Genomic DNA, 25,128 nt, shown 5'->3' on the forward strand with positions numbered 1-25,128 from the left:
CTGATCTTCACCAGTCCTCACCTGGAGTTTCCTAAACCAGTGAAATCACAAGCTTGGCCCCAAGAACCCCAGTGACTTCTTTGTAGCCCGTTTCACTGGCTTCATCTTCTGGAGGATGAGAAAAGGCAAACACAAGGGGCGGAAGGTGGTCTCAGCTGAGAAGGTTTGGACTCCAGATAGCCTTGTCTGGAGGAACCTCCTCTATAGAGATGGGGCGGTGAGGTTAGGCACGTTGTTGGGGTCTGGAGGCAATTATGAAATAGCATGTCAATGTGTGTATGAATAGATTAAAGTCCGGCCATAAAAAGCTCCCTCTACCTTTTTTTTTTGTTCCCTGCAACTTGGCCATTGTCTTCATGCAACAAAGAAAAGAATTGGACCATTATTAAAAGAAAACCTTCGAAGAAAAAAAAAGCATAATGACCAGGATGGAAGAAGGAGATAGTGAAAACAGACCATGATAATGAAGCAGCCGCAGCAGAGAGCCACAGTCGGCTGGAAAAGGGACCTGGGGAGCGCATCAAAGAAATACAGCCGCACCATGCCGGGATGGGCAGAGGCTGGACAGGGCAGCCAGAGGTGTGTCTTTCCACCTTCTCGCCAGATGTGACGGACCCCAAACGGACATTGACTCCGGGAAGGCCATTCTTTCTGCTGCCCACGGCTGCGAAGCTTTATTTACCTTCTGTATTTTATTCCACACCCGTTCTTTATCGTTCCTTCTTCCTTCAAGGGTGTCCATAGCATCTGACATTAGCGACTGCAGCTGTGGAGGGAAGATAAAGACGATCAGGGTGGGATTCACACAGAAATAACTTCTCTAAATGCACAGATTAAAACCTAATTAAAAAATCATTTGTACGCTGATGATTTTATTACTCAGCCGTCAGACGGGCAAGCGTAGCCACCTTATATCTCCGCCTCAGCCGCTGCCTCGCTCTATTATTACGGATATAAAATATTGAACGCTGAGAAAATTCCCCCAGAATATCTGTCCTCAACATATAGGCTTTAATGCAGGAAGTGTGGATGTTTTGTAAAAACAGATTTGGGCTGTAAAGAACGACAGGCTGTACCAAATTCTCTCGGGGAATGCTATGCAGTACATGGATGATTTTTAGTATTTTCTCCCGAGGCTAATGTATCATAATTCTCGGCATCATGTAAAAGCTCACCAGAGGAAAACAGTAAAATTGAGATGTTTTTATTGCCTCTCAAAGGATGGAGCTCATTTAAGTTCTTTCCTTGGCTTTTTGTTTCAAAAGAACAAGATTTTCTCTGTCTCTTTGTCTCTCTGTATGTCTCTGTCTGTCTCTACTCTCTGTCCCTCTCTCTGTTTCTGTCTCTTTCTTCCCTCAATGTCCCTCTCTGTCTTTCTATCTCTCTCCTTTGTCTCTCTTGTCTCTGTCTCCCTCCTCCCTCTCTTCTTCTTCTTCTTCTTAACTTCTTCTTCTTCTTCTTCTTCTTCTTCTTCTTCTTCTTCTTCTTCTTCTTCTTCTTCTTCTTCTTCTTCTTCTTCTTCTTCTTCTTCTTCTTCTTCTTCTTCTTCTTCTTCTTCTTCTTCTTCTTCTTCTTCTCCTTCTCCTTCTCCTTCTTCTCCTCCTTCTCCTTCTCCTTCTCCTTCTCCTTCTCCTCCTCCTCCTCCTCCTCCTCCTCTCTCTCTCTCTCTCTCTCTCTCTCTCTCTCTCTCTCTCTCTCTCTCTCTCTCTCTCTCTCTCTCTCTCTCTCTCTCTCTCTCTCTCTCTCTCTCTCTCTCTCTCTCTCTCTCTCTCTCTCTCTCTCTCTCTCTCTCTCTCTCTCTCTCTCTCTCTGTCTCTCCCCTATGCCCATCTTTTTAGACTCCACCAAAAGGCAGAGGAGACAAAAACTCCTCTAATTTTCCAAGAACAAGGCTAATCACATACTGCCACATGTGGTTGCAAAGCAATGTAGTAAAAAGGGAATAATTTTGTATGATCAGGCACAGACACAGGGTCCCAGTAAGGCTAGCTCCCTTCTCAATGGTGTTTGAATTAAGAAGCTCAGGCTGGTCTTTCTGAATGTTGGGTACCAGGGAAAATGGACAGCCAACTAGACAGCGACTGTCTATATATCATTGGGAGATGAGGAGTTTTTTTCTTTCTTTTTTTATTTAATTTTTATTTTTAAATATTTTCCCATGTTTCCATGGTTTATTTTCTTCCCCTGCCCTCTTCCCTCCAGAGCTGTACATATTCTAGAACTGAAATTCAGTGCAGGAACCCAGATGACCCAGTTGGAGACTAAGATAGGCTGCCTGTTCCACCCAAGGAGAAGGTAAGGGGTGGAGTCTGGCCATGACACAAAGCCCTAATTCAGGAACTAAGGTTGGGCAAAGGTACCAACAGAAGATATCAACAATTGTAAAGAATTAGATTCAGATATACCCCTAGATCTAACCTAGAAGAAGGGAGTAAACCCACAATAACTTTAAGCAGAGAATAAAATAAAAATGGATTTTCAGAAAGGTATTCATTCATGAATACCTGGAAGAAATAATAATAATAATAGTAATAATTAACATTTATATAGCATCTACTATGTGCCAGGTGCTGTACTAAACAGTTTATTATCTCATTTGATCCTCACATAAATCTGAAAGGTAGGTACTATTATTATTATTCCCATTTTTACAGCTGAGAAAACATAAGAAGACAGGTGAGATGCAGTAAGTGTCTGTGTCTGGATTTGAATTCAGGTCTTCTTGAATCTAGGGCTAGTGGTCTATCCACTGCACACTCCAGCTACCTCTGGAGAAATGAATTAAGTGATTAAAAAATAAAATGAAGGCTCTGAAATCAAGTTTTCAATAAGCATTTAAGTGCCTTCTTTGTTGCAGGCACTAAGCACTGGGGATACAGAGAAAGGCAAAAACATAGTTACTGCTCTCAAGGAGCTTGTAATCTAGTGGTATTGACAACTATGAACAAGTAATATATGGTTCAAAGTAAATTGTAGATAATCATTAGCATTAAGAACAAGTAACTTAGAGCAGAAAATGACAAACCTTACAAAAAAGTGAACTTTCTAAAAACTAGACTAACTAGGACAGAAATTAATGACTCTACTAGATAATATGAAATATTAGAACAAAATCAAAGTGTTGAAAAAATAGAGGAAAATGTAAAATATCTGTTTCAAAAACATGTGATACAAAAAATACAAATTAAAAAACAAAAATGTGTAATACATAAAAAAGGACAAGGAAAGGTAATTTTAAAAAATCATTGGATTCCTTGAAAATCATGATAAAAAAGAGTTGGGACACTATAATTCAAGAATTCATAAAAGAAAATTACTCAGATCCATTTGATCTAGGGGGAAAAGTGAAAACAAAAATTATAAGTCTTTGAAAGAAACCATAAAAACATTCATTTTAGGAACATCAGAGACAAAATCCAGAGATTCTTCATCAATGAAATTTCATTGCTAGCAACCAGAAGGAAAGAATTCAAGTAGCAATGAACCTAACCATAGTCAAGATTATGCAAAACCTGGCAGCATGCACTTTAAATGAGAGGAGATCTTGGAAGAAAGAATTTCTTTAAAATTTTTTTAAATTTATCTTTTTTAGAATATTTCCCCATGTTTACATGATTCATTTTCTTTTCCTCCCCTCTTCTCTCCCTGTTCTCAGAGCTGACAAGCAGTTCTACTGGGTTGTACAAATGTTGTCATTTGGTACCTATTTCCATATTATTCATTTTTGCTTTAGAGTGATCGTTTAAAGCCAAAACCCCTAATAATATACCCATATATACTTGTGATAAGTGATGTCATATGTTTTGCTTTTGAATTTCTACTCCCATAGTTCTTTCTCCCAATGTGCATAGCATTCTTTTACATAAGTCCTTCAGGAATGTCCTGACTTGTTGCATTGGTACTAGTAGCAAGGATTTTTCTACAATGTTTTACTTTCTGTGTACAGTGTTCTTCTGGTTCTGCTCATTTCACTCTGCATCACTGAGGTTCTCCCAGTTCATATGGAAAGCCTCCAGATCATCAATTCTTATAGCACAATGGTATTTCATCACCATCATATACCACAATTTGTTCAGCCATTCTCCAATTGATGGACACCCCATCATTTTCCAATTTTATGCCCCTGTCCCTGTAGGACCTTAATGTCTTTGAAGGTCATTGAAGTCATTATAAAAGAGTAACAGAGAATCTGGGTGTATATTGGTGATGTTCTAATAATTTTAAGGGAGGAAATAAAAAAAGAGAGTACAAGACATATATTAATGTAGAAAAAATTATACAACTATTTTTCAAAATTTAGCTCTGCAGGAAGGTTTTACAAACATGGAGGAAGGAAGAGAGGGGACAATCATCAGATGATCTTCTTATCCAAATGAACAAAAAAGGATAAAACAAGCCTGCATGTACATTTAAACACAAAGAATTTGGTGTAGAAGCATAAATCTCAACAGGGAAAGTACACTGATAGGGAAAGAGGGGCTTAAGACCCTGTGCAAGTCATTTACCCTATCTGCCTCAGTTTTCATCTATAAAATGAACAGGAGGAGGAAATGGCAAACCACTCTGGTATTTTTGCCAAGAATTCCACCCCCACAATGGGATCACAAAGAATAAGACACAACTGAAAAATGGCTGAACAGCAGTTCAGGAAAAGATCTCATCTGGCAGTGATGTCATCTTTGGACATAGAATTGGTGGGACTATATTCTCATTGTTTTCGGTGTGAATATTCGTACTTTTTCCTTACTATATCTTTGAAGCAAATATCCATTTGTAAAATCCACATGGTATTAAATGGTTAAATTAAGCTTGGATGCTATTACTTATCCCCTAATAAATTGTAGAGAACACAATCATGGGGGCTTGAGCATATGGTAGTAGAGAAAAAATTAACCCTAGAATCCAGTCTTCCTGGTCTTCAGAGAGTGTTACTAGAACTCTTATTAGATAAATGTGATATAAATATTTAGTATTGTCCAAATGAAAGTCACCTCTATAGAAGGTATCTCTTACTCCTGAACTTCTAAACATGCATTAAAACATTTTTAAATTTAAAAATGAAAAAAGTCAAGCATTTTCACATGCAAAATAGAACATATATAGCATTATGAATGGAATGATGAATCAATCTATATTTCATAGAGTTTGCTTTTAAAAAGAATTTTATTATACTATATGTAAATTATACACACACATATCATAGTAATTTAGCAATGTGATGATTTAAGAAATGTAAGTGGTGTCCACTTTAAATGTTGTATACTAAATATATTACTTTTTTTTGAGAAATACTCTAGCTTGCTTTAAAAAGTATATAAAATATGCTCCTTTCAAAGCTGTCCTATTTGTTCATACTTCCTTCCTTGCTCATGCATTTCACAGTTTCTTCTCTCCTCTTTTGACTTTATACTCAGCTCACATTTTTACCATGCCACAATCTCTTGGAATCTTTGGAATTAAATTTACCCTGAATATGGATAATTTGGTATAATGGATAAAGAATTGGTCTTGAAGCCAAGGACATCTGGATTCTAATTTCACCCATGACACATACTAGGTATGTGACCCTTATCAAGGCATTTAATTCCCAGGACTCTAGGCAATTCTTTGAGAAGATAAACTGCAGAGAAAGTGCAGAAATGAATTGTTAAAGGCAGATTTATGGCTCTGGAGTTCAGACCAATGAAATCACAGGTCCAGTCCTTCATCTGTAAAATGAGAGGCTCAGACTCGACAGTCATGTTCTTTTCAGCTCTAGACCTAGAATCTTATTCTTCCCTATTCCTTCTGAGGCAAACTATAGTCCTCTCTAACCTGGAACATCTCTGCCATTCCTTGCCTTTGGAGGCATTGTTTGGAAATGGAAATAGTGATTTGTAGTCAAGAGAGAACTGGGTTCAAATCCTGTCTCTTTCACGTACTACCTTTGTGACCATAGGAAGGTCTGGACCTTAGTTCTGTCATCTGTCAAATGAGGGGTTTAGCGTGGTGGATTCTAAGGTCTCTTTCCACTCTACATCTCATGAACCTCTTTGAGCCTCAGCTTTCATATGAATAATTAAGAAGTTGGATGGAAAATCCCTTCAACCTCTAAATCCATGATCATATGATCCTGTATGCTGCTCTTCATTGTGCTAGGCACTCGGGGTATAAAGACAAAGAGTGAAATAGTCCTTGTTCTCAAAGGGCTTATTGAATATTTGAGCAAGAATGGCTAAACTGTTCCAGGACTACATATATATGACCACATTTTTCTTCCCAGTGTACCATCACTCTCTCTTGACTTATGGCCCATGAAAACCCAAAGCAAATATTGAAAGAGATCCTCACCAACTCAGCATCCTGCTGACTGATGTCTTGGAGATAGGGGATGGTGGCCAGGTCAGCCATCGCTTGGTTAATCACTTGAGATTGTTCCTTGACTCTCTGTAGTCGGCTGAGCAGGCTGGCGTACTGCAACTTCTCGATCACGCCCGAGCATGCCCGGAAGCTCCCCTAGCCTCTCGGCAAAAGCAGAGGTTTTAGAACAGAAGTCATGGAAATAGACCTCTCCCTAGGGCATGAGTTAAGGTTGATCATGGGTTGACACACTACTGGAACACAGAGGAAGGCACTGATGAGAAAGGTGCTCATCATCGCCTCTTTAAAAGCTGCCTTCGTGTCTTTTCGGAGCCACAGGAAGGAGAAGCGTTTATGAACAGTTGGAGAATAGACTGACTGCTCTATCTTGGTTTTATGGGATAGACATGCAAACACTCAAATGAATCTGCCATCCGGTCAGTGTAAGTAAATCCTCTAGGAATGCATATTGCATCTCTGGTGTGACTCCCCATTCCTCAGGAAGGTCTGGATCTGCTGGCTTTTGGGGAATTTCATTTTGTTGGCCCAGTGGACCGACATTATTTTGGTGGCAGCATGGCGTCGTGGATCAGCACAGCAATACAGGGGTTCAAAACCTGGCTCTGCCTCCTGGGTGGCTTTGGATTACTTTCATTTAGCTAGTCAGCATCCATAAATGACCTACTATGTGTCCGGCGCTGGAGTAAGCCCCGGGGATAAAAAGAAAGGCAAAAGACAGTCCCTGTTCTCAAGAAGCTCACAGTCTAATGGGGGAGGCAACATGCAGACAACAGACAAGATGCATATATGACAAACTGCTGGTAATCTTAGAGGGAAGGCACTAAGACGGAGGGGCACTGGGAAAGGTTTCTGGTAGGAGCTGGTTCTCGATCTGAGACCAGAAGGAATCCAGGGAATCTGGGAGGCAGAGGTGAGGAGGAAGGCATCTCTGGACGTGTGGGAGAGAGAGTGAAAATGCCCTGTCTGGAGACAGATTGCTCTGGGCAAGGAACAGCGAGGAGACCAGCCCTGGACGGCAAGGCATATGGCAGAAGGGAGGAAGAAGGTGTATTCAGACTGGAAATGTAGGAAAGGTACACTTTGTGGAGGCTTTAAAATCCAAATAGGAGATTTTAGATTTGATCCTGGAGGTAATAGGGAGCCACTAGAGTTAATAGAATAGCAGGTGACGTGGGCCAGAACTACATTTTAGGAAGATCATTTTAATGGCTGAGTAAAGATAGTCTTGAATGGGGAGAGATGTGAGAGAGGGAGTTGGCTGTTATACTAGTCTAGTGTGAGATGATGAGGGCTTTTACCAATATGGTGGTCATGTTAGAGGAGAGAAAGGGGTGATTATGAGATAGCTATAGTTTAAAAACCTTTACCTTCTGACTTGGAATCAATACTGTGTATTGGCTCCAAGGCAGAAGAGTGGTAAGGGCTAGGCAATGGGGGTCAAGTGACTTGTCCAGCGTCTCACAGCTGGGAAGTGTCTGAGGTCAGATTTGAACCCAGGACCTCCCACCTCTGGGCCTGACTCTCCATCCACTGAGCCACCCAGCTACCCCTTATAAGAGATATTTTGAAGGTAGTAATGATAGGACTTGCTTAACTGATTGGAAATTGGGGTCAGTGAGAGAAAGCAGAGCAGTTAGTGAAAGGGAGGAGTTGAGTAGACTTAGTCTGGGTTTTAAGCCTGGGTGATTGGAAAGATAGTGGTACTCTCAACCGCAGGAAGAGGGGATGGTTTTGGGAAAGAGAATGAGTAGTTTTGGACACATTGAATTTAAATTGTCTATGAGAAATCAAATTCAAGATGTTCAATATGCAGATGGAGATGTGATACTGAAGCTTAGCAGGGGGGGGATAGAACTGGACAAATGGATCTGAGAATCATCTGCATAGAGATGAGAGTTAAATTGATGAAGTAAAATAGGGAGAAGAGAAGAGGGTCCAGGACAGAACCCCTGGGGACACTAATGATTCGTAAGTGTGACTTGGATGAAGATCCAGCCAAGAATATGGAGAGGGAGTAGTCAGGCAGATAATGGGAGAACCACGAGAGGATAATGCCATGAACAACTAGAAAAGGGAAGAGGATGATTGACGCTGTCACAGGATGCAGAGTGGTCAAGGAGGAAGAGGATTGAGAAAAGGCCATTAGATTTGGCAATGAAGTGATCATTGGTAATTTTAGAGAGAGCAATTTCAGTTGAATGATGAGAGCAGAGGCTAGACTGTAAGGAGCTAAGGAGAGAGAAGAAAGGAAGTAATAGAGTTGGCTTTCTCAAGCTACAAAAAAGAGAAGAGATATAAGAATTATGGACCAAGTGAGGGTTTTATGAGGCTGGGGGAGACATGGATAGGTTGGCAAAACATCGGATTAGAGGCAGGAAGGACACAGCTAGTAGGTGGGGAGAGACTGAGGACTAAAGAGAGTGGGGACGACAGATGGGACAATCTTCTGGAAGAGATGAGATGGATAGGATCACTTGTACACATAGGTTTGCACTGGCAAAGAGAAGGGTCACTTCTTATGGGACAACAGGATAAAATGGTGGGAGGCATCTGAGTGATAGGACATGAGGAAGGGAGACTCGGAGGGAGCTCTTAGTAAATGGCTGCAACATTTTTTCAATGAAATATGAAGCAAGTTTCTCAGTGGAGAGAGAAAGGAATCTTGAGAAGTTTAAGGAGCAAAAGAAAAATCTGGAAACATCTCTGCAGAGAATGTGATAGGGAGTCAGTTAGAGAGATATAAAGGGACTGTCTCATCACAATGATTGCCCAATTGAAATTATGTAATAAATTTATATTGGTCCAAGTCGGTGATTTTTCTCTGTCTACATTCAATAGGATGTGAGTAGGAGCATGGTGTGAGTAATCCAAGGTTAAGGTTTGGCAGGGCAAGATTTTTGATAGGATAAGGGGCCAGGGACTCTAGAGAAAATGAAAATGAACCTGTTCACCTAAGGGTCAAGATGGAGAAGGGAGGAGAGTTGTAGACACTGTAAGGAGGGTAGCTTAGGAAAGACGTGATGGGGTGAGGGATTGGAGGTCCTGTAAAGTCAAAGAACAGGTTTTGGGTTAGCGAGGAAGAGAGACAGGTGGAATGACAACAGATTGTGATCTGATATAGGAATTTCATAATACACGAACATGGAAGTGATGTATTTTTGGGTAATGGTATGATCAAGGGTATGACCATTTCTTTATGGAGTTGAGGTGGGGTAGAGAAGATCAAGGGAAATAAATTAGTTGAAGAATTGTGAAGTTATGGGATGGAAAAGGAGGTCAAAATTAATGCTTTATTAATCAAGTGCTTAGAGTAAGTTCAAATTGAACCCTGGAAGAATTCTTTAAGAGGGTAAACTTAGGAATGTTAACCTGATGAGTCAACAAGCATTTTTCAGTGCTTACTATGTACCAGGCACTGTGCTAAGCAGTGGGAATAAAAAAGAAAAACCATTGTTACTAACTCAAAAAGCTCATATTTTAATGGAAGAGACATAGGCAGAAAAATATGCCCATAAAAGATATATGCAGTGGAAATGGAAGGTTCTTTCAGAAAGGAAAGGCATCACTGGTGCCTAGGAGAGATGGGAACTCTGATGTAAAAATACAAAAGAATTGGGATTGGAGTAGATGATCCCTGTGGTCCCTTTTAGCTCTAAATCTTTGGTTTCAGGACCATCTCAGAAATGATTATCTTTTTCTTTAACTTTGGGCAGTAACTGTTTGCACGATATTGTGTTTCTCTGCTCTCTGTCAAACAATTCCAACCCAGTTTCTGTCAGATAATTAATAAAATAGAAACCAGACACTAGAGTGCCCTGGGGAGCTCACACTCATCAAGAATACTTTGAATGGAAACGAGACTTCCTATAACAGGACTCACAAACGTCAAATGAATCTGTGGTGTAGGCTGAGATTTTGGTTTATCAGATTTTCAACATGGGGCATGCCTCTGCTTGATCTGCCCAACTCTTGTTTAGCCTAATACAAGAAAAGAAATCCCCCTCCTTGAAGAAAAACTCCAATAGTGTTTTTAATATTTCATAGGAGAGGAAGAAACATTTCCCCTAGTGATGAATGCACATCATAAGATGCTTGAGTTTATGTTCTGGCTCAAAGCAAAAGAATTCTTGTAAACAACAGCCATCACAGTTTATTCCAGAGACTGAAAACTCTGGAGGACAAAGTTCAAGTATGTTATTTCTTTTCTTTGTAATCACATAAAATTCTTAAAAAAAAAACAAACCCCAAGCCTTATGGAAGAACCCTCAGACTTAATTCTTCTATGTGATGAGAAAATAGTTATATATATATATATATACACACACATATATATAAATATAAATAGATATATGTATATCTGTATCTATAACACCTGCCCACAACTATATATATAGATAGGAATACAGATAAAAGGGCAAACAGAAACAGAGATACACAGAATGATAAATGGATAGATAAATAGATAGATAGATGGTAACATTTGGGAAATCTCTTAGTGCTTTCAAAGACCCCAATCTGTTTCTGGGCATAACTCTCCAATCTTTTAAATACTAATATTATCTTTTTTAAAAGAAACTTATTTTTATTGTTTTTATATCACCTTAATTTCCCTCTATGGAAACACAATTGGGTAGCATTTTAAAGTTTGCAAAATATTTTACAAATATCTCATTTTATATTAACAAGAAGTCCAGGAAGTAGATGCTATTATTGTCATTCCTATTTCATAGGTAAAAAAAACTGAGGCATGGAGCTATTAAGTGACTTGTCCAGGGTTATGTAGAATAAAAGTGTCTGAGGCAGAATTTGAACTTTAATCTTCATATCTCCAGGGCTAGTGCTCTATCCACTGTGCCCTTTAGGTTTATATTAATCTATCATCTATATGATAAATTGTACTAAAAAAGACCCCCTGATTATCTTAACTAATGCTGTCTTATCTATGAAAAACGAGAAAGCACCTAAATGGTTTCTTTCCAGCTCATCATTTATTTGATTTCTGGAAATTTATAAACCCAGAGGGCCTGAGAGCTGCAAATGATAGTCTTGTGATGCCTTCTTCTGTGAGGTGTTGAAGCAACCTGCCTGCCTTTATCCCTAAAGTATGAAGCTCTCTCGATGGCATTCTGGTCCACGGTGATGACTGAGACCAAGAAGAAACATTTCATTGAAGGAAGATGACTTCCTTTGGATTCCTTAAAAAATAAAGTATGTTGCCAGGTCTGTGGGAAGAAAGTTGTTCAGGCAATCATCATTTCCAAAGGAAGGAGGGAACTCTAGCTTTCTCTACAATGAAATCTCTCCACGTAACTTGCCCAAGCACCAGGAAAATAACAATAATGCCAAGGGAGCAGCAATAGTTTTTGTTAGTTTGGTTTGTATAACATGCAAAGAAATTGCCCCCAAGGTACTACTGAGAGAGGACAGCTCCTGACTTCATTCTCCTAAATGAAATGATGTGTCAAGGGGAAAAAATATTACATGGCCCATTTAAAGAAAAAATGAAGAGCACAGGAATTAGTCTAAACCCCTACTGCTTGTAAGAATAAGTCCAGAGGGGACTGAACCTCCTGATGAGAAGTCCCTGAACTTCAGTCAAGATCAAAGGGCTACCAAGAAGCAAGAGGGAAAGCAATAAAGGGGCCATAGTGGGAGCTCAGATGTCACTCAGGTGAGACTGAAGGTGAAATCATTTGCACATTTAACAGAGGCTTCAGGCACAGAATCAGGGCAGTTTAATAGAGGTTACAATGAAGTGATTGGTGAATAAGTGGCACTGGATGATGCGCTGGGAAAGTATCATATAATAAAAGTGTTGGGAATGTATTTGTTGCAGATATAACATCTCGACACATTAATTGTCCAAAAAATAAAATAAATACAGATTGCTGCTCCTTTTAGATGTGCCCATGTAAACAGTTTTCATGCTCCACTTGGAGAAAATAAAAAGTAAAATTAACGAGGTATTAAAAGCCATGGTTAGTTAGGTCATTTTTTGGGCACATCAGCTTGTGGAGGAAGCTTCACATATGGCATCTTTTTTTTTTTTGCTTCCAAATTTTTATTTTAACCCTCCCATGTTTGGTTCAATAAATATAGTATTTGAAGTTGAAGTGGACTCCAAGCAATGCAAGTAATGAAAAGACCGTCTCATGAGCCTGCACAGGGAACAAAGAGGACCAAAAATGAAGACAGGAAGGGACAGTCGATGGAGGCTGCTGGTGGACAGGTGTTTGGTGCTCAGCAAGTAGAAACAGAAGGCTCAGATGAGGCAAGAACAGAAGGCTCTGAATGACAGACTTTTCAAGGGAAAAGATAATTGTTGTTGGACTTGGTTCCCTCCCAAGTCCAACTAATGGCCACCTTTGTTCCCTCCACTAATGCTCAATGCCTCAACTATGGAGCAGACAGGACCCAGATTTACTGTCAATAGAGCACAAATGCCCAAGTGAAAAGTCCCTGGGTCCATTTTGTGTGTCTCTTGCCTAAGGATCATACAGCTAAGTTTGGATTTCCCCAGTTGTGAGTTATTTAGATCACAGAAATATTAACTAAATTATACAGGGATTATGATTCATATTATATGGAAGAAATGCCCCAACCAGCACAGATCCTTGAAGTATGGATTTAGAATGAGTGGCAGGGCACTATAGGAGGGTTATTGATTGCATGCTGGGATTCAGGTCATTGGCTTAATCCACATCTGGAAGGGATCTCAGAGGCCATCTGGTCCAAAACTCTCATTTTGCAAATGGCAGAAATGGAATCCAAAGAGGGTAAGTGTCTTGGCAGAGGATTTGAACTCAATTCCATTGATCCCAAAGTTAGAGCTCTCTCCACTGAGCCAAAGAGAAGAGCATTAAAGGTTATGAGAAAGATGACTATATGAAATCCTGCTCCCTCACCCAAAATGCCTTTTGTCCTATCTCTCCCCAAACATCCTTCAACATGCTTCAAGAAGCATCCTCAAATGTACTTTTGCTAGGAAGCTTCCCATAATTAACCAACCCAGCTTCACTGATGACTCGTCTCTTTGAGGTGTGCCGCATCATTTTGCAGCTTTTTGACTGTTCCATGCTTCTTATATCTCTGCCTTATGCCAGTGAAACTATAAGGATTCAAGTGAGCAGAAACCACTATCTTTATTTCATTTATGTCTCTTTCTTCTCTGTCTTTTCATGGTAAATGCCCTCAGGTTGAGTACAGAGCTCCTAATGTAGGGGGCACCCAGCAGAAGGCAGTCTCCTTGAGAGTAGGGCTGTTCCAATTTTGTCTTTGTATTCCCAATTCCTACCCCAATGCCTATGCATAAATGGCATTTTACTGATGTTTTTAAATAATAACAATAGTTAGCATTTATATAGTGTTTTAAGATTTGTAAAGTACTTTACAGCTATTATCTCACTTGATCCTCATACCTGGGGGAAGCAGGTGATATTGTTATCATTTTTACAGATGAGGAAACAGAGGCAGACAAAGGCTAAGTGACTTACCCAAAATCTGAGAGATTTGAACTCAATTCTCTATTTTAAGTACTCCAAGTCTAGTATTCTTCAGAGCTCCACCTACTTGTTTTATAATATGTAACTTATTCCAGGTGGAGTCTTTATCATAGGCAGCTGGGTGGCTCAGTGGACAGAGTATCATGTCTAGAATCAGGAAAACATGAGTTCAAATTCAGCCTCAGACACTTCCTAGCCATGTCACCTTGGGCAAGTCACTTAAACCAGTTTGCCTCAGTTTCCTCATATGTAAAATGAGCTGGAGAAGTAAATAGCAAACCACTCTAGTATCTTTGCCAAGAAAACTCCAAATGAGATCACAAAGAGTTGGCTACAATGGAAATGACTGAATAACAACTTTATTATAGATATGATGGATGTACCACAAACTGTTATTTCATAGCTATAGATATTCCTTTCAGTGTCCCAGATCACGACAGCTCTTTGACTTAGTAAATGATCTGGATTTACTCTGGCTGAAAATTTTAACTTATGGTTACCTGATGATAAACTTTGTTGGGTTAGGCCACAGACAATAGACACAGACTGTTTTTGACCTCTAATTAAAATAATAACAATAACAAACCACAAAATTTAGTCTTTAATTAGAAAAAAAATCTTCATTTTTTTCCTGGCCTGCCCTCCTCTAGTAAAGGACTCCCCCAACAAAATCTCCTTTTTTTAAAAAACAAATATGAGTAATCAAGTAAAAATATTTGCTCACAGGCCATGTTCAAAAAAATATATGCTCAGTTCATCACCTCTCTGTCAATCTGGAACTATAGTTGAGGCTTAGCATGACTTGCCAGGTACAGCCTTTGGGTACTCAGTCACCTATTCTGTAATGAGGTGTCATAAGGGAGACTTTAGTGGAAGAAACAGAACTCAGTGAAGATCTTAGACTCTTTAAGACTTAGTAGAAGGTCTTTAAGAATTTCTGGGAAAAAAAGGTCTCCCTGCAGTCGACACAGGATGAGCCTCTCCAAACTTCGCTGGGCTGGTCTTTGGGCAGTAGATGTGCTGTTGATGCCCAGGTCTGTTTCTTGCAGATTTTTAGGGTCAGCTAAACCTTTGCTACCCTGGAGTGGTATTTGAATGGTTCCTTTCTGCCAAGATGGCATCAGACTCCAAGAAAGGCAGGGTGTGACTGACCTGTTTTGGAAAAGTTCTTGGAGCCAAAGTCATTTGCCAGGCTTTGATAGAAGACGGTGCTCAACTTATATTTTATATTCCTCTGTTGGAAATCACATTGCAATAATGTCTATTCCCATATAATTGATAGAGGAAGGACTGAGACATGAGTGGGTTTATTGGAGAGAAGAAAATTGAAAGCAGGAGCAGTCAATTTAAAATATTTCCTGTTAGATGATGGCTTTATGTAGCCCAAACTTAACTTTCTTTCATATAAGGAAAGGCTAGAGATATTTTACAAACTTAATATTTATAATGACAAGTTCTAGCAAGTTGATTAGATCTTCAGTGTGATGACAGCATGGATGAGGAGGGTCATGTCATTTAGATAGTTGTATGTTTATCTTCATTTGCATAATAATATAAAAGTAACAATACCTATAAAATATATATAACTGGAGCCAGTTATTGTATTAACCAGAGCCCTGGCGCTGCCTTGTGTCTGGTCCCATGATTGATGCTCAAGTTTTAATTAGTTCTATTTCAACACTCTTTAGGTATTCCCACTAAGGGAAGTCGTCAAAATGAATAAAGGTATAAGTTCTGGATGGGGCTCTCTGTAAAAAAAGTTTATGAATCTGTACAGTGTACAGTGTACTGTATATTTTGGGGGGTTTAGAGGCCCTGGGAAATAAATGCAAATGTTCAAAGCAATTTATAACCATCTTTCAGGAAAAAAAACATTGAAAAAATAAGTCAAACACTTGCCCTCGAGATGGCAGAATGTCTAAGAGTCTCTATAAATAGGAAACTGAGGGCTTTGGTCATTTATTTAGTTGACTGGTTAGCTACTTGGCTCTCTAACTGTATGAACTGGTTAGTTTAGTCAGCTGTATCCTACTGCAAATGAGGCTGAGGTTAAGGGTTCAATGCTTATTGGCCCATTTGGTTTAGATCTATTCTCTGGCAATAAATTGGCTCATAATCCTGAAAGACTATGTTGAAAGCACATAACACTGGTGTAAAAGGGGAGTTTATATCTATTAGTGTAAACCGATCTGAGCAAATCAATTCCTACCACTGGAAAAGACAAAATATCTTACTTTAGGGGGAGAGAATTATATAATTTTTTTAAGGCACTCATGTGATTAAGAGGTATTGCTCAGGTTAAGAACAAGAATTTAGAAATGTTTTCCCTTAACCATGCATTCCTCAAGCCAGTTCCCAGGAAAGTACATCTTGTGAGAGCATAACTTTTTGTGATTCCAAAGAAGAAATATACAGTGTTCCAAAAATGAAATGGAGAGCGTGAAATGATACTACTGGGCACCCCTTCTCCCCCAACTGATTCCATTCTTCTTATGGACTAGAGAATGTATGGAAGAGATGATATTCCTAGTTTGGTCATACTCGATTGATCATTCCTTGTCACTTGGTAATGAAACAAAGATACAAAGAAATCTATTTTTTTTTTCAGTCCTCTTTCATGACACAAAGAATATGCTGAAAGTCTACATGGAAGAGCATGAATAGTTCCCTCCCTAAGAACCTATTCTTAAAAGCATCAGTTCCTAGACTGTGATGTCCAAGGGAGGAAAGGATATCAAAAGATTGAAAAATCATAGGTCACCTAACAATATCTACTCCTTCATCTTTGTAACAATTTACTTCAATCCGATAAATATTTATTAAGCACTGACTAGTTACAAGAGATTGTCCTAGCCTTTGGGGAGAAGACACAAATGGTCACGTTCGTCCAAAAGGAGCCCAGGCTTCATTTATATTCTTTCCTCTGCTGGAAATCCCAAGAATGATCTAAAAAGCCAACTGTGGTGATGCATGCTTGCTAATTCCTGCTACCAGAGAGGCTGACGCTGGTGGGATCTCTTGAGCTTAGGCATTCTGAGCTGTAGTGGGCTAAGCTGATTGGGTTCAGCATTAATTAACACAGTGAGCTCTCCACAAACACGAGGCCACCAGATTTCTAAGAAGAGGTGAATTGGCCCAGGGAGGAAATGAAGTAGTTAAACCTCTCATGATGATTGGAGTGGAAATGAGTCCACAAGTAGCCTTTGAACTTTTAGCCTCAGTGAGATGGAGAGACCCATATTTAGGGGAAAAAGGAATGATCTAAATACATAATAAGGACATTGCTAGTGAAATGAAAGGAAGAGATAGACTTTTACAAGTAATATTTTATAGTCATGTAATTAGTTGAAAGACACAAAATTTTACTGCATCCATTATTTATTGATTTAAAAAAACATTTGACTCAGGCTAAAAATACTGTCTACTCTAAGATATATTGCTCATATGTGTTCTAAACATATATGTTGTCAAACACATATTGAGATGATACGAAATTCCTCAATGAATGTAAGCACGGTTGACAACTCTTCAGTGACTTTCTGATTATTCATGTCAAACAAGATTTAAAAGAAAGATGTATGTTCACCAGAGGCATTTGCCACTGTCGTGTAATATGTCCTACCTAACATTTTAGTAGAAGAGGGATTCAGTATGTGAATAATTGTGGTTCTCCAGGTATTCATGGTTGCCCATGACATCAAGTCCCAGAACACTGCTGGGCTTCCACAAAGAGACCTGTGATAATTCAAACTAAACTGGTCTAACTCTCTATACAGGAAAAACTGAACAGATAAATAATGCTTATTCTTCAAAATTTGACACAAAGATGGATGGCTAGTCCAATGAGTACATATTTCTTGGATAGGTACTGAAGATGGACAAGGGGAAGATGAGGGATGGCTTAACTCCATTGGGTAAATTATGTAACAGTTTCAAGCTATGCCCTGGTGAAAAATCGAATTTTTCAAGCTGAAATATTCTCTTGGTGATACTGTGTGAGTATGAATCCTGGAAGGTGATAAAGAATCAATGTGAGAAGTAAACCAGAGGGCAGTAGAAAGATTACTACTACTACTACTACTACTACTACTACTACTACTACTACTACTACTACTACTACCAGTATTAATAATTAATCTTTCTCTATGTTACAAAGCATTTTATTTTATGTTAACTCATGGTGGGCACCAGTAGGATTCAGCACATTCCCAATAGTTATCTCACCACAACAAGGAAAGTAAGCAATATAAATGGAAATGATTGACTGGAAAAGGATGCAGGTTAGTTTAGGTAATTAGAAGAAGAGGTACTGCCTATGAACTGCCTTGGAGCCCAGGATATCTAGAAAGACATTGGGTGGAAGGTCTCCATTCAGTAGCGGTGACATGACCAAGAATCCAATAGGATGAGAAGGCTCCAGGTAAGGGTTCTAAGATTCATTGGTGGAGGAAACATCAGTATTCAAGATATCCCAGATCTGCTTAAAGGATGGACAACTCTGGGAAACTCTTCAGATGATGGAAGGAGCATGGGCTCTAGAGTTAAAGGTTCAAGGATCAACTATCTTCCTAGCCATGTGACCTTTGGCAAGTCACAATCTCCATTGGCCTCAATTTCCTCATTTGTAAAATGAGAGAGTTATACTACATGACCCTTGTGGTTCCTTTCACCTCTGAATTTGTGATCCTGAGGAATCTTCCAGGAATAGTTTTTCACAGAAGGGGATGATGGAATTTTACGTTGGGTCAGCAAAGCATGACTGAGGATCAATCCACCGAGGACTTGGGTATTGAGGCTAAACTAAAGACCATGTCAGTTCCATTATATCTGTGCTTCTTAATTGGTTGCACAATGACATACAGCACCATTTAAAAAATGTCACAGGTCTTCTGGCTCCTGGTAGCACAGTGGATAGAGAATTGGTCCTGGAGTCAGAAAGACTTGAGTTCAAATCCATCTTCAGATATGTAATGTGACCCTGAGTAAGTTACTTAACCACCATTTGCCTCAGTTTACTTTATAAAATGTGCTGGAGGCACAACGATTTCCTATTCTGTGGGATGGGCTACAATATACCCTCATTGAGCTATAATTGTAATATGAACAAAATTAATATAAGGAGGGGGAAGCCACAGGATCAGGAAAGAAAGTGGTCCTAAGATTGAATCTTTAGTGAAAAAAGGAAATTGAAAAGGCAGAGGTAAAGATAAAGACCATTTCAGGAATGAGGATCAGCCTGTACACAGGTGTAGAGATGAGAAATGGAGGAAAAGTAAGAAGGATAGTTTGGTTGTGCCCAAGATAGTGTTTCTATAGGAGTAACTCTGAGACAATGCTGAGGGCTTGGAAAATTCATGAGACTAGATAATGGAGCAGAACTAGATATAGTGGGTGGGAGGACTCTGTTTTTAATGTATGCTGTCCTTGAGTTATTTAACTTAAAATGAAAAGACTAGAGGGCTTGGGACCTTTTCAAAACCATGAAGATGTCATTCAGAAGAAGAAATGTGAAATCTGATTCAGAAGATAAGTTTTGGGTGACTCCCAAAGTTCCATTCTGATGCTTCACTGTGGCTTGGAGGTGGTCCTCTGTTCTCAGACCTCTACTGCTAAGCACTATTAGGCAGGCTGTCAGAATCTGGACCTGGTAACTCACAGGGTACTCAACATCTGAGAAGTAACAGGACTGGTGACTGGGTGATAAGAACTTTTGGTGAAGGAAATTTGTAAAGAGAACTTTGAAAGACAGAAAAGAAGCAAGGTGACAGTTCCCTCACAAGGCAAGAACATCAAATTTGGGGCTAAATACAACAGTCCCAAGAAAGAAATTCTGACTCGTTCATCCATCAGATTCTTGAAAGAGGGGAAATCGGTAGGTTTTAGGATGTATGAATGAGATACTTCTTTGATGTCCTCTCAGTGCAATGATTTGAAAACTGCTAAATAATCCAGATTATTCTCATAAAATCATAGATTTAGAGGTGAAAGGGATTTTACAGGTGATTAGGACTGACCTCATCCTTTTACGGAGAAGTGATGTGATCTTTCAAAGGTCACACAGTTATCAAATGACCAAGGGAGAATTCACACCCAGGTCTTCTTCACTATGCATTACAGTATGCTGACTCTCTTTGTGTTTTAGGGTTGCTTAAAAAAATAAAAGAAACCCAGCATCTATTTCCCTTGATCACAAAGCTGGATTAGATAATTTACTTTCAGGATATATAAAGATAAATTGCCAGGTTTTAAAAGTGGCCTCCAATCCATCAGGGCAGTATGGAGGCATTGGCCTGAGAAGCCATCTAATTCCCCATGCAGGTAACGAGATGGTTAGGTTGTAATAGACCGATAAATGAAACAGTGAAAATATTGTGCTTGCTAAAATTTTGTTATTGGTTTGAAATGAGAAATTCATGGCAATCTGGGATTAGATTGGAGGAAAGCACGAAAGGAAGGGCTCCCTAAGCTTTCAGCTAATGTAATAAATGTTAGAGACTTTGAAGCATAGCAGTTGTAATCTTTTAAAATGTAAAATAAATAAAATCATTAGCTAAAACCGGCTTTGTTTAATAAATGGGATTTGTGGAGAAAGGCTTCTGAAATCCACTCTCGTAACACACCATACATCTTTCTTCTATCTAGGGGCTTTGTATTCTTTTGCATTTGGACTATGAGAAAACCCACTCATATACCTACATTTAATTTAGTGCTTCGGATGACATCCAGTATTGGCAGGATCCTCTTGCCCATGGTTTCCATGTGTCTCGCTGCGTCTTCCCTGGTCAATGGGCTGAAGGGGGTTTTGTGCTCTAAAAATTGTAACAATAAACTTTTATGCTGTTTTCTATTCCTTCAATTTCAAAGTACTCTCTTTCCTTTTACCAGGCTATAAAAAATACCTTAATATTAATAGATATGAAATCTTTACTAGCCAAACCAGTCGCATTTCTGCCCCCTGTGCGTGGCAGTGAGAGAGTGATGAGGAGAGAGCTAAAGGAGATGTTGTCCTTTGGAGAACTGCCATTTATGCATTTGGGCCCTTCCCTACCCCATACCCGCCATGACTGAAAGATCTAACAGACAGTTAGCAGGTACCATCTCAGTGGGGAATTGGCAATTAATGGGTTTTGGGAAAAGGTTATTATAAATGTGTCTTGTTCTTTCTAAGCTTCGTTCAAATGGGTAGATACCAATCAATGACTTCCAAGGTCCATCCATATTTTCTTGTTCACTTATGCCCTTTGGGATTCAAAAACCAGTAAGTCATAGACTTGGGCTACTAGAGCAAGAAAACTTTGGAGCCAAGGGACCTGGTTTAGATTCCCTGGACCTTGCCTTTTACAACCTGTGGAACCATGGGCAAGATACTTCACCCTGATTGGCCTCAGTTTCCTCATCTGTAAAATAAGGGATTTGAACTCAGTGGTCTCTTAGTCTCCTTCTAGTCCCAAATTCCAAAAGTAAAGGAGGGATAAAAGGCCAAATTCTTCCTCTAAATGTTGGAGTCCATTAGCAGCCAGGTGGTGCAGTGGATAGAGCTTCAGACTTGGAGTTAGGAAGATCAGAATTCAAATTATGCCTCAGACACTGTTAAGTGTGTGACCTTGGGCATGCGAATTACCCTCTGTATGCTTTAGTTTCCTCATCTGTAAAACAAGGATGTTAATACTACCTACTTCCTAAGGTTGTTGGGAGGATAAATTGAGATATTTGTGAAGTGCTTGGCAAAAATAGAGTGCTATATAATAGTAGCAGTTATTAATAATGAGACAGCTTATAGTTCAGTGGATTGAGCACTGGACTTGAAGTCAAGAACCCAAATTCAAATCCAGCCTCAGATACTTCCTAGCTGTGTGACCCTGGGCAGTCACTTAACCTCTGGCTGTCTGACAAAAGGATCCAATGGAGCCAGTGGAGAAGGAAATATCAAACCACTCCAGTATGTTTGTCAAGAAAATCCCATAGACAGCTTTGGTTTATGGGAACATAAAGAATTGGACATGACTGGACAACAAGAATTTATTATTATCTGGGGTCTATGAGATCCTTCCCTTTAAATTATTTCAAAGCATCAACTTAGAATATTAATCATTGTTGTTCTGAGAGAGATGTCCCAATCCCTTCTAACTCCAAATCTATAATCAAGGCAGACATATATAGGGCTTTAAGGTGTACAAAATGCAGGTTTATCCATCTTCTTACTTACTCACAAAATCCCTGTAAGATCAGTACTATTTTGATCTCCATCTTGCAGATGATGAAAGTGAGGTCCAAAGAGGTTGTGACCTGCCAAAGGACTCTTTAGTTACAGGTCATCTCAGGCCTGGGATTTGAACTTGGGTTTTCTTGACTTAAAAAGTCTAGCTCTCTACCAAGTATATTATACTCTTTTTAACTATGTATTGATATTGCCACGAATTCCTACAATGTCATGTATTGAGACACAGTGGAGGGTTAGAAGAGGGAATGGAAGTCTAGGGCCATATTGGATGACAGGAGAAAGCTGATTTGGAATTAAACTCTCATTGATATCAATCAATAGAATAGACAACCAAGAATATGTGAGAACAATATTAGATGAAAATCCAAATGCTAATTGATTTACCTGTAAATGTGGGTAGCTTCCTACTTGACATTTTTTCCAAAAATTTTCCATCTTCTTTGTTTTTGAACCCAAGTGTTAATAAATATTGTTGGGGAGGGAATGATGACCAGTCAACTGTCTGAGGCAACACGTGAAGTCCTTGAAGGTCTATATAAATTTTATAAATATTAAAATGTTAAATGGAAGCTGTCCATAGCAATATTTCAATAGTATATTGAGATTTGCTAGTATAAAAAATTTCAATAAATTTCTAATACTTAGAGTAATTTAATACTATAATTTAATGCCATAAACTAGAAGTTTATACTAGAAACCTGGGACTCTGAATTTGTCTTTATAAATATATTGATAACTGTATTTCAATGTCATTGTTTTCTTTGCAATACTATATATTCTATTTTTTTTTTAAACTCTTACCTTCCGTCTTGGAGTCAATACTGTGTATTGGCTCCAAGGCAGAAGAGTGGTAAGGGCTAGGCAATGGGGGTCAAGTGACTTGCCCAGGGTCACACAGCTGGGAAGTGTCTGAGGCCAATATATTCTATTTTATAGATTAAAAAATATTCTAAGAAAAGGGCCCATGAGAGGCTATTGTTAAGAACTTCAGCTATAAACCCCATGTCATAGTGCAAATTGATAAGATTATGAAGAATTAACATATTGTGCTTGACTTATTTAATGAAAGTCTTATTTTTCTGCCCATAATTTAAACCTGGGATTCAGCATGGCATAATGGATAGAGGACTGGCCTTTGAGTAAGGAAGGTCTAAGTTACAGATCTATCTCTGACATTAGTTTCTTGATCTTGGTCAAGTCCTTTAACCTTTTATTGCACTAGACAAACTCTCTAAGACAGTGATTGTCAGATTTTTGGGGGACATGTAAGGGATCAGATCTTTGAGCCACTTATGCCTAGTGAAACTCCACCTGCCCACCTTTTAGAGTGATTCCTTAAGAATTGTAGCCATTGATAGATTCCAAACTCATTGGTTGCCAGGAAGTGTATGTTCCTGAGGTTCTCTAAACTAATGAACCATTCCCTCCCCTACAAAGCTTTATTTCAGTTACATTGTAAAAAAAATAGAAAAGAGAAAATTTAGGAAGAATCTAAAAAAATACTTTCATCCATACTTTCCCCATACCACCATTTTATTGACCTGGACTCCAAAGCCCAGAGAGTTTACATGTTTTGCCCAAGATCACACAGTGAATGGGTTTGAAGAGTATATAAATGAGAGCCCAACCCTCAAGATTCTTGTTGTTGCTTTACCAATCCAAATTTTTGAGTGTTCCAAAAACATCCTGCTTTCATCTGTATCTTGAGATAACTCAGGTCTAGATTTTTTTGTTGGCAGAATTGGCGAGCTAGAGCTTCTTGATTCTTTAATCAACAAGTCCAACAATAAATACAAATTAAGTGCCTAGTATGTCCCAGGCACTGTGCTAAGTTCCGAGGATGCAAGGAAAAAGAATGAGACAGTCCCTCCTTACAAAGAGCTTACATTCAAGCAGAGAAGATGGTGAATACATCTAAATGATATATGTTATAAATAGGAGGTGAATAAAAACAAATATATCAAAGCACTTAAATACAAGGTAGTTTGGGAAAAAGGGTGCTAGCACTTGGAGGGAATGAGGAAGGACCACAGTACCTGAGTGGCATCTCAAAGAGAAGAGAAGCATTTTGGGAGTATTCTTGACATCTGGCATGACCAGAGATGAACACAGAGGGAAGACCACTTTTTTCCAGAATGCAGTGAAGCTGGAAAGATGGGCTGGGATCAGATGCAGTAGGGATTTCAAATCTAAACAGTGAAGTTAATCTTTTATTTTCAAGGCACTGGTGTTGGTTTAGTAGGAAGTGACATTGTCTGAAGTAAAATTTGTTTGGTAGCAAAATGTTGCATATACCAGAGTGTGGGGAACTTGCGGCTCAGAAGACAATTAGGAGGTTGTTATAATAATCTAGGCAGGGATGATGAACTCTAAAACTAAGGTGGTAGTTGTGAATGGACAGAAGGAGTTTGAGGAGAGAAATGAGATATTTGGCAACTGATTGGACATGGGGATGAAGGATAATGAGGAATCTAGCATAATGGTTAGATTATGAACATAAGATAATAGAAGAATGGAAGTACTTGTGAAGTTAAGAAGAAGGGAAGGTTTATGGGGAAGGATGAATTCAGTTTTAGACATGGTGAGTTGAAAATAGCTCTGGTCATCCAGAGATAGCTGTTGGTATCGTAAGTAGAGTGCAAGGTTTAGAGTCAAGAAGACGTGAGCTCAAATCTGATTTCAGACAGTTACTAACTTTGTGACTTTGGGCAAGTCACATAACCTCTGTCTGCCTCAGTTTCCTTGGCTATAAAATGAGAATAATAATAGTACCTATGTCACAAGGTGTAAATGAGATGACATTTGTTAAAAAAGTGCTTAGCTCAATGCTTGGCACATAGTAGGTACTATATAAATGTTAGCTATTATGATAATGAGGATGACTAATTGTTTCCACATTTTAGGGTCATAAATCGTTAACTCCTTGGGTCCCTTTCTATAGGTTATAGGCTATTATAATTATAGGTTATAGGATATAATAATTATAATAACTAAATTTGCAGGATATAATAATTATAGGTTACAGGATATAATAATTATAACAAC

General features: G+C 38.9%; 1 protein-coding gene across 3 annotated transcripts in view; it reads right to left on the reverse strand.

Moving 5' to 3' along the window:
• SPATA16 (spermatogenesis associated 16) overlaps positions 1-25,128 on the reverse strand; it is a 322,779-nt gene that overhangs the window by 26,570 nt on the left and 271,081 nt on the right. For 2 of the 3 annotated variants that reach the window (XM_001365003.4, XM_007501945.3), the window contains 4 exons: positions 22,468-22,614; positions 20,559-20,671; positions 6,331-6,495; positions 683-766 (listed from right to left, as the gene is read on the reverse strand). In XM_001365003.4, coding sequence (XP_001365040.1) covers positions 683-766; positions 6,331-6,495; positions 20,559-20,671; positions 22,468-22,614 — 509 coding nt within the window. Of the gene's footprint in view, positions 1-682; positions 767-6,330; positions 6,501-20,558; positions 20,672-22,467; positions 22,615-25,128 lie in introns of those variants that run through there. The other variant, XM_007501947.3, reaches the window with a different exon arrangement.

This window comes from Monodelphis domestica, chromosome 8 (genome assembly GCF_027887165.1).
Source record: "Monodelphis domestica isolate mMonDom1 chromosome 8, mMonDom1.pri, whole genome shotgun sequence".
NCBI lineage: Eukaryota > Metazoa > Chordata > Mammalia > Didelphimorphia > Didelphidae > Monodelphis > Monodelphis domestica.